Source organism: Bufo bufo, chromosome 5 (assembly GCF_905171765.1).
Source record: "Bufo bufo chromosome 5, aBufBuf1.1, whole genome shotgun sequence".
In the NCBI taxonomy this organism is placed as follows: Eukaryota; Metazoa; Chordata; class Amphibia; order Anura; family Bufonidae; genus Bufo; species Bufo bufo.
This window is the reverse complement of record NC_053393.1, coordinates 165,953,532-165,964,507: the sequence shown is the minus strand read 5'-3', so window position 1 is coordinate 165,964,507 and position 10,976 is coordinate 165,953,532. Positions and strand designations below refer to the sequence as shown.

The 10,976-nt window shown below is 39.7% G+C and overlaps 1 protein-coding gene across 1 annotated transcript in view; it reads right to left on the bottom strand.

Moving 5' to 3' along the window:
* Positions 1-637: 637 nt before the first annotated feature.
* SMCHD1 (structural maintenance of chromosomes flexible hinge domain containing 1) overlaps positions 638-10,976 on the bottom strand; it is a 383,867-nt gene continuing 373,528 nt past the window's right edge. Inside the window, 3 exon segments of the mRNA XM_040432517.1 lie at positions 638-1,307; positions 5,678-5,818; positions 10,310-10,468. Of these exon segments, the coding sequence (XP_040288451.1) occupies positions 5,697-5,818; positions 10,310-10,468 (281 nt within the window). The 3' untranslated portion in view covers positions 638-1,307; positions 5,678-5,696.

Here is a 10,976-nt window from a genome sequence, read left to right as displayed (position 1 = left end):
TTTTTGCCGGTTTTATAAGTCCAGGATTGCTCATAAAGGTAACGTTTTTATTAACTGTAAGGCTGCTAGAAAGCTATGGGAAGGGTTAAAAAGGTGAAACTTTGATGACAGACTCCCTTTAAATACTTGTTCTTAACCAATATCATCTAAAATGATAAATGCACAGATACAGAAAATGTGAAGGTTCTCATTCATCCACGTAATGGTATATCAGCAATAATAAGTCAGAGCAACTGGACTGGTATTTTTTCTTTAAAGACAGAGGAAACAATGGTGTCCTATGACTTTAAGTTTGTTTTCACATGCATATCTACTACAGATCATAGGAAAACATGGAGACCCTGCAGTGTAAGGGAACAGCAGTTGAGTGTCATTGATCTGTCATAGCTGCCTTACACAGAGCAGTGCAGTGAGACTCCAGAAGATGCCTGTGTATAAGGGCTAATCCAGATGGCCGTATGTACAGGTCCGTATCTGTTCCGCAATTTTTAGGAACTGGTGCGGACTTATTCATTTCAATGCTGTCCGCATCCGTAGTTCCGTTCCACGGCCCCGCAAATAATATAGAGCATGTCCTATTTTTGTCCACAATAGCGGACAAGAATAGGCCTTTCTATATAGCGCTAGCCCTGTGCGTTCTGCAAAATGTGGGAGGCACATAGCCGGTATCCGTGTTTTGCAGATCCGCAATTTGCAGACCGCAAAACATTCACGACCTTCTGAATGAGTCCAGTTGCTCTGACTTATCACCAATGAATTGGTACAGAAATACTATATGTAATAGTATTACAAAAATAAATGTAAATTTTTTCAATATTGCCACCAACAAAAAACAGTAGACATCACTGTCAGTGGCATATTGTAATGCCGTATAAATATGTAATTGCAAAATTATAACATTATAATAAAATATCTTCTGTAATCAAAGTAAGGGCAAGTTGAATTTATTTCTTGCTTTCATAAATTCTAGATATGTACTTTACCTTTTAATAGCAAATTAGAACAGGCAAAGTAAAAACTTCAATACAGAAAAGTCTTTTGTACACACTATACCAGCATGACCAAAATTAATTTTTTCACTGCATACATACCGACTTTCCAAAAATGCGAGCCACTTGCAATGTAAAACATCAGATTTACAAAACAATCTATACAAAAAAAACTGTTTCTAGATCTTTTTTTACAAAAATACTGAATAGCTTATATTACAAAGTTGCCTGCTGAAACAGATGTCAGAAACAGTTCTAGCATTTTTCCTAAAACTGTCTCTCTTCAAAACGTAGTCAAATTTCCATTTCGGCTCTAACCTGTAAAGACAGAGAGGAGGGGGTAAGAAGTGAAATAAACATTAAAAGAGTTTCCAAGGTCAGGAAAAAAAAATGTGCAAGGGGGAAGGAATTACCATTAGATACCAAAGGAACGAATCTTACAAATCCCCTGCAGTTCCAGCACTGCTTCTCCAGTAAATTCTGCAGACCTCAGTTTATTTGGGTACCTGCCTGCCCATGTGACCTCCGAGTTCAAAACTGCACATTTAGATCAGATCAATAGATGAAGCACAGATCCCGGCCGTTTAATCCTTTAGATGACGCAGTCAGTAGTGACCACAGCATCTAAGTGGTTTCAGAGGGAGGGGACTCCTTATGCTAGTCATCGGCACAGCTGCAAACATCAACTCTTGCTGCCCCTACACAAGACGATCGGCAAAAAAAAAAATATGGCTTTCAGAAAATGCAACCCCAACCCCTATAATGTCCCCCCTAATGCCCAGGACCCGATACCGGCGCATTAGCCCTTGCAATGCCGCGGTACGTGTGGCACGTGCGATATCCTTGTCGGGACCCCGCGCTCCGGTGGCTGGGAAGGTAGCCCGATGCTTTCCATAGGCATCATGCTGCTTTCCATGGAAACCTGCCCCCTGGATCACACAGGCAAGCAGGCTGTAAGTGTATTACAATGTGTAATACACTTACAGCCAATGCATTACAATACAGATGCATTGTAAAGGGGATCAGACCCCCAAAAGTTGAAAAAAACAAAACAAAAAAAAGTTTGTGTTTTACATAATAAAAAAAATGTTCCAAGTAAAAAAAAAATGCACCCTTTTTCCATAATTAAGTAAATAAAAAAGAAAAAAAAGAAGAAAAAGTAGATAAATTAGGAATTGCCGCGTCGATACGACCGCCTCTATAAAAATGTTCACCCTTCAGGTCAACGCCGTAAAAAAAAAAACAGCCATGTTCTGGTCACCTTGCCTCACAAAAAGTGTAATACCAAGCGATCAAAAATGCAAATGTACCACAAAATGGTACCAAACTGTCATTTCATTCTGCAACAAAAATGATTTGCTTTTACTGTGTAAAACTTAACAAAAATAAAAATAATAGACATATTTGGTATCGCCACAATCAAAACAACCTGCTCTATAACAATATCACATGATATACCCTGTCAGGTGAAAACTGTAAAAAAAAATAAAAACAGCCATTTTTTGTCACCTTGCTTCACAAAAAGTGTAATACCAAGTGATCAAAAAGTTGTATGTACTCCAAAATGATACCAATAAAACTCATCTCATCCCGCAAAAAATGAGACCCTACCTAAGACAATTGCCAGAAAAATATAAATAAATATGTCTCTCATAACATGGCAACACAAAAACAAGATTTATGCTATTCAAAAATGCTTTTACTTTGCAAAACTTAACAAAAATAAAATTGGGTATCGCCGCGTCCATAACAACCTGCTCTATAAAAATATCATATGATATGCCACCTCAGCTGAATGCTGTAAAAAAATAAAAATAAATTATATATATATAATATATATATATATATATATATATATATATATATAGTGCCAAAACAGCCATTTTTGTCACCTTGCCTCACAAAAAGTGTAATACCAAGTGATCAAAAATCACATATACCCCAAAATGGTACCAAATGAAAATGTCACCTTATCCTGCAAAAAATGAACCCCCACATAAGACAATCACTCAAAAAATAAAAACCAATGGCACCCGTAAAACAATCCATCACAACCTGCATTGCAAAAGCCATATGGCGCTCATTCCTTTCTGAGTCCTGCTATATGCCCCCACAGCAATTTATTACCACATTTGGGGTGTTGCCAAATTCAGGAGAAAATGGGTAACAAATTAGGAGTTGCTTTTTCTCCTGTTACCCCTTGCAAAAATGAAAATTTTTTGGCTAAAGCAACATTTTATTGGAAGAAATGAAACTTTTCATTTTAACAGCCAAGTGTTTCCAAATTCCACTTATGGGGTCAAAGTGCTCAGTACACCCTTTAATACAGGGGTCCTCAAACTACGGCCCGCGGGCCACATGCGGCCCGCCGAGGAATCTGATCCGGCCCGCCGCGTCTGTTTAACAGTTAACCTTTAAGCATGCTCAGGGCCTGCGCACCTCTGCTCTCCTCCTCCTGCGCCCTGGCTCCCTCCCTCCGATGTCAGCTCTGCTCCGGCGGTACGTGACTGCTCACGGACGTCACTCGCCTGCTCCTCTCAGGCGACGCAGGTGACGCTGGCGCGTGACCTACAGTGAGTGAGTTAGCAGCGCCGCCGCCGCCCGCCCGCTGTCTGCTTCTCATATCACCGCCCGGAGCAGAGAGAAGAAGCCTCAGGCTCAGGGACAGCCTGGACAACTGTGGGTGCGTCAGTGTGGCACTTAACATTTTAATATTAACAATGGGGAGACAGTGTGTGGTGGGCATTTTTTACAATGGGGGGGGGGGGACATGAAAATGGTGGCCACTGTGACAGTGGGAAAAAAAACAAAAAACGGGCAGTTAGCTGGGTTGGCATGCTCTCATTTCATACTCAAAGAGACTTGGATAACAAAATGCCAGTCTGCCTGTCAACAGGTCAGTCAGAGTGACACTTGGATAATGAAATATCAGGGTGCCAGTCTGCATTTCAATAGGTCAGAATCATTATCCAAGTCTCTTTGGGAAACAATTGAGAGCATGCCAATCCAGCCAACTGCCAGTTTTCTTTCCATGGGGCAACCATGATAATAAAATAGCATCCTACTAATATACGCATTTCCTTTTAGGCCCGTTATATAGGGAGAACCCCGTCCGTTATATAGGGAGAACCCCGAAAGGGACTGATCTTGTCTTCATAGAAAAGACTGCAAGAGGTAAGTGTCCACGTGGGGGGGCAGAGGCCTGTAAGTGGGGGTTCTGGTTTGGAATGGCTATATAAGCAGGAAGATCCTATTTTAGTGTCATGGTTGTCCCATGGAAAGGATCTTCCTGCTTATATAGCCATTCCAAACCAGAACGTCAACTCAAGTGTAAAATAGATTACTGATTAAAGGGGTCTCCTTGATAGAAATACTAAGATTTGATAAGCGTTTCCTTTTCAGTGTTCGGATTTAGAACGTATCAATTTGGCCCGTTATATAGGGAGATATAACAGAACCCCATCAGGGACTGAGCTGGTCTGCATAGAAAAGCCTGCAAGAGGTAACTGTCCACACTGCCCCCATTGTCCTATAGGTGCAGGTCCCACCGCTGGGACCCGCACTGATATAGAGAACAGAGCCCCGAAAGTGAAGGAGGGCGCACTGCGCATAAGCAGCCGCCGTCCATTCATTTCTATGGGGTTGCCGAAAATATTTCCGCCAGCCTCATAGAAATTAATGGGAGCATGAGCAGTGCATGCGCAGTACACTCCCATTCACTTTCGGGGCTCCGTTCTCTATATAGGTGCGGGTCCCAGCAGTGGGACCTGCACCTAACGATATTCCCCTATTGTCCAAGATGGGAATACCCCTTTAAAAAATATAGTCCGGCCCTCCAATGGTCTGAGAGACAGTGAAGTGGCCCCCGGTTTAAAAAGTTTGAGGACCCCTGCTTTAATATATTTTTTTTAAGGTGTGTAGTTTCCAAAATTGGGTCACTTTTTGAGGGTTTCCATTGTAGGGGGTACGTCAGGGTCTCTTCAAATACATAATGGAGCCCAAAAACCATTCTAGCAAAATCTGCCTCCAAAAACCATATGGTGCTCCTTTCGTTCTGACCACTGCCATGTGCCCCTACAGCAGTTTACCACCACATACTGTATGGGGTATTTTTGTAAACTGCAGAATCAGAGTAATGTACATTCAGGTTTATTTTGCTGTTAACCATTGCTGTGTTGCAATAAAAACATTGAATAACAAAAAATATAATAAAAACTTTGAAATGTCACCTCCATTTCCCTTTAATTCTTGTGGAACACCTCAAACATTAACAAAGTTTATAACATCAGTTTTGAATAATTTAAAGGGGTGTAGTTTCTAAAAACTGGTAATTTATGGGTGATTTCCATTATATAAGCCCCTCAAAATCACTTTATAACTAAATTGGTGCTTAAAGCACCATAAAAGCAGAGAAATTCATATTTAGAAAATAGTGAATTTTTCCAAATAAATCTTTAGTAAATAAAGGTAAAACATATTGACTTAAATTTATCACTACCATGAAGTACAATATGTAACGAGAAACCAATTTCAGAATTGCTTGGATAGGAAAAAGCTTTCCAAAATTATCACAAAAAATTACATGTCAGATTTGAAAAACGGCCTGGGATTTAAGGTGAAAAGTGGATCGGTACTGAAGGGGTTAAGATTAACAACTACTTAAAATAATAATAATAATCCACAAATACCTTTTGGGTCATTATCTTTTCATGTGGAGGTTCTCCTTAATGTATCTTTTTTCGCTCGTTTTGAAGGAACAGGACAATCAGACATGCTGAGATAATCTATATAAGCTTCAGCTCTCTTGTTTTGATTTTTTGGGGTCATACCTAAGAAAATATTTTGGAAAAACAAAACAAAAAAAATGCAACATATGTTAAAATTCTCATTTATAAAAATACTATGCACTTTTCAGCAGCAATTATTTTTTCCGTTTGCTGTTTTTAAATGCACACCTTGCTACAAGCTTTCTTGGAAGGGGATAAATCAATGTTTTATATGCTATCTACGATGAAGTAAGTAGGAGTGCTATTACAGTCCCCACATCATTACTATAACCCCTTATTGTGGTTCCCTGAGTGGTGGTTGTACTCTTTTCTCTGTTATACACTGTATTTTCCTGATTGAGTGGAATACTGAACATGAGTTTTCATTAGAGATGAGCTTGTCGATTCTAAACAAATCAGATTTGTTATGAATTTCACAGAAATTCGCCTGCCAAACGAATCTGAACTTTTGGCATTTATTTTTAAAATGTAAAATTTTACTGTGAAAATTGGTGGAAAAAAATAGGGAGGAAGAAGATGAAGGATCACATAAAACTGGGAAGAAGTGTGTGTAGGAGGGATATATAACCAAAATGGGGTCTGCACTACTCTTCTAGAGAAAAGACTTGGTAGTCAATTCAGCAGTTGAAGAAAAATCAGTACACTCCAATGATATGCTGCAATTAAAGTGTCACTTTATTTTACAGAAGACATCAAAAAGTTCTAATCCAGACATGTGTGTATATATACACTCACCTAAAGAATTATTAGGAACACCATACTAATACGGTGTTGGACCCCCTTTTGCCTTCAGAACTGCCTTAATTCTACATGGCATTGATTCAACAAGGTGCTGATAGCATTCTTTAGAAATGTTGGCTCATATTGATAGGATAGCATCTTGCAGTTGATGGAGATTTGAGGGATGCACATCCAGGGCACAAAGCTCCCGTTCCACCACATCCCAAAGATGCTCTATTGGGTTGAGATCTGGTGACTGTGGGGGCCATTTTAGTACAGTGAACTCATTGTCATGTTCAAGAAACCAATTTGAAATGATTCGAGCTTCGTGACATGGTGCATTATCCTGCTGGAAGTAGCCATCAGAGGATGGATACATGTTCTCATTCTGTTTACGCCAAATTCGGACATTTGAATGTCTCAACAGAAATCGAGACTCATCAGACCAGGCAACATTTTTCCAGTCTTCTACAGTCCAATTTTGGTGAGCTTGTGCAAATTGTAGCCTCTTTATCCTATTTGTAGTGGAGATGAGTGGTACCCAGTGGGGTCTTCTGCTGTTGTAGCCCATCCGCCTCAAGGTTGTGCGTGTTGTGGCTTCACAAATGCTTTGCTGCATACCTCGGTTGTAACGAGTGGTTATTTCAGTCAACGTTGCTCTTCTATCAGCTTGAATCAGTCGGCCCATTCTCCTCTGACCTCTAGCATCCACAAGGCATTTTTTGCCCACAGGACTGCCGCATACTGGATGTTTTTCCCTTTTCACTCCATTCTTTGTAAACCCTAGAAATGGTTGTGCGTGAAAATCCCAGTAACTGAGCAGATTGTGAAATACTCAGACCGGCCCGTCTGGCACCAACACCATGCCACGCTCAAAATTGCTTAAATCACCTTTCTTTCCCATTCTGACATTCAGTTTGGAGTTCAGGAGATTGTCTTGACCAGGACCACACACCTAAATGCATTAAAGCAACTGCCATGTGATTGGTTGACTAGATAATTGCATTAATGAGAAATAGAACAGGTGTTCCTAATAATTCTTTAGGGGAGTGTATATATATATATATACACACGCACACACACATTTATATATAGTAGATCTATCCACAGTATAGGTCATCGGACGGTTTAGCCCAACAGTACCTTCCTCAGCGGTGTAATCTGTGGCGTGAAAATGGCGTCTGGGGAGCATGGATCGCTGCTGGATCTAGCTTTCCCAGACGCCACCTCCACGCCACAGATTACACTTCTGAGGAAGGACAGTATACTACTACAGAGCGATCTGGATAGACTGGAGGCTTAGGCAGATAAGTGGCAGATGAGGTTTAACACTGACAAATGTAAAGTTATGCACATGGGAAGGAATAATGCAAGTCACCCGTACATACTAAATGGTAAAACACTCGGTAACACTGACATGGAAAAGGATCTAGGAATTTTAATAAACAGCAAACTAAGCTGCAAAAGCCAGTGTCAGGCAGCTGCTGCCAAGGCCAATAAGATAATGGTTTGCATCAAAAGTGGCATAGATGCCCGTGATGAGAACATAGTACTACCACTTTACAAATCATTAGTCAGACCACACATGGAGTACTGTGTACAGTTCTGGGCTCCTGTGAACAAGGCAGACATAGCAGAGCTGGAGAGGGTCCAGAGGAGGGCAACTAAAGTAATAACTGGAATGGGGCAACTACAGTACCCTGAAAGATTATCAAAATGAGGGTTATTCACTTTAGAAAAAAGACGACTGAGGGGAGATCTAATTACTATGTATAAATATATCAGGGGTCAGTACAGAGATCTATCCCATCATCTATTTATCCCCAGGACTGTAACTGTGACGAGGGGACATCCTCTGCGTCTGGAGGAAAGAAGGTTTGTACACAAACATAGAAAAGGATTCTTTACGGTAAGAGCAGTGAGACTATGGAACTCTCTGCCTGAGGAGGTGGTGATAGTGAGTACAATAAAGGAATTCAAGAGGGGCCTTATTTTTTTTTTGCCTTCCTCTGGATCAACTTGCAGGATGACAGGCCGAACTGGATGGACAAATGTCTTTTTTCGGCCTTATGTACTATGTTACTGCTGGGCCAAAAAGTCTATATATACTGTATATACTATACTGTGGATAAATCAACTATATATATATATATATATATATATATATATATATATATACATACACGTCTGGATCAGAACTTTTGATGTTTTCTGTAAAATAAAGTGACACTTTAATTGCATCATATTATTGGAGTGCAGCGATTTTTCTTTAACTGCTTAAGTGAGGGGGTGGGGTTGCCCTGATTGGCTGATCATAGCCTCCAAACCAATCAGTGCTCAGAAGGAAGAAACACCATTCTGTTCCCAGTTACAGGTACCGATGTAGTAGAGTTAACACTCATGCTTTCTGAAATGTGTTATCTAAACTAAGCAAACACCTTCAATTGCTTTTGAAAGGCTTGTGAAAGGAAGTATTGTGGTAGTGTCTACCGAAAAGCAATTGCAGACACTAGCTAGTTATTGGGTACACTATAAGGAGAGAACTGAAGATGAAATTGGATAGATTTTAGAGTTTCATCAGGTAAAGTTTAGCATAGAGATTGCGTGTGGGACTGGTCACTGTCTCAGTTGTTTCATACAGCTTGCTAGCAAGTTCTGCATTACAGAATCCTGCAAGAAAATAATTTGTTGTAAAAAAACAAACAGCTTTTTTTCCTCAAACATTTCAATTATTATACCCATGTTTTTAAACACATTGTAAATCACTGCAAGATATAGTTTAGTGTTACAGGAAAAGCAATACGGCAATAATCTCATTATTGACATGTGCTATTGTATATTATATTGCAAGATACCATTACCATTCAGTATTATAGCAAAAGCAATACTGCAATAATTGCATTATTATACACGTTATTAAATGTGTTGTACATTACTACAAGATATCGTTCAGTGTAGTAGTAAAAACAATACTGCCATTATTAGGCTAGGGCTACACGACGACATGTGTCGCACAACATATTTTATAATGCTAGTCTATGGTGTCGCACTGCGAAATACTGCGACACAACAGTCGCTAAAACAGTTTTTTCATGTTCTTCTGTTTTCCACACCCACCTGATGATGATTGTCAGTTCTCCACTAGTGAAAAACTAAGGAGATAACTGACAATCATCAGCAGGTGGGTGTGAAAAGCAGGAGATCATAATAACTGTGACTCTTCTTACGTGAACATGACTCTTTTCAGGCCCAGGCTGCTTCGATTACAAGCTGGCTCTCGGCAACCACATACTTTTAGCTCATGAGTGACACAACACTGACATCAGCATGTCTGTTACTATTTTAGGCTGCCATCAGTGAGGGCAGGATAAAGTTGATGACAGGTTCCCTTTAACAAAAAATAAATGGCAGTTACACTTCAGTTAATAGTCATTAGGGGCTGGTGAACTGCAATTGCTTTCTCTTCATCAATATACAGTGGTCGCTTGAATTACAACATTCATTTATTCCAGGATGACCACTGTAAGATGAAAATGTTGTAACTTGAGACCAAAATTGTAGCAGTTGGTTGTGAAGCCCACAAAATGTCAATCCAATATAAGAGAAAATGAACGTTAAAGAAAACTAAGCAGATTACCTGTATGTAAGGACTTTGGCATTACAGTACATGTAGCACTGCACAGTTCGTTAGTCGAATTTCAGATATTTTAGGACTACTGTATTTACCTGATTGAATGCATCTAGCATGTAACGTAAGCTGAAAACTATATCAAGAAACATATCTTTTTATAGGATCAATAACAGAGCAATTACCAAGTTTTTTTTCAATCTCCTGCAGAGATCTTTCTTTTTCCTCATACTCCTTTTTCTTCTGTTTCATATCTGGCGAGTCCAAGCTTTTAATCTGCTTCTCAAGCTCTTCACTTACAGTCTGGGACCTTTTTACTGCATCACGATACTGCTTTAAGAGTTCTTTATGCAAAAGCAAAAATACATTAGCATTTACTGTAAAAGTGACTACTCTACAACTATCTTTTCGATTTGTCTGAGATCTATACAGAAAATTGACACAAACGTGGAAAGAAATCCAACTTTCCTGAGTTGTTTTCCCTGTACTGTAATGTAGTTCATACACCCAATTATTTATTTTAAATGAATCCAATTCTACAGAGTGTATGATATAAAATATGTACATGTTACTTGTTCACTATTGAAGCGGTTATTGACCAAATCAAAGATGTCCTTGAGGCCCCTTTCAGACGAGAGAGTCTCACACATTGGACTCACAGCATGAGTATGAGACAGCTCCTGTCCTGCCCTCCCAGCACTGCCGGGTCTGCATAGCATTATATTTATTTATGATGCTATGTAACCCTTACAGTTCTGGAATGTATTGGATAACACTGACATAATGCGGTCATTGGTATACAACACATCCCAAAACTCTAAGGCCCCTTTCACACGAGCGAGTATTCCGCGC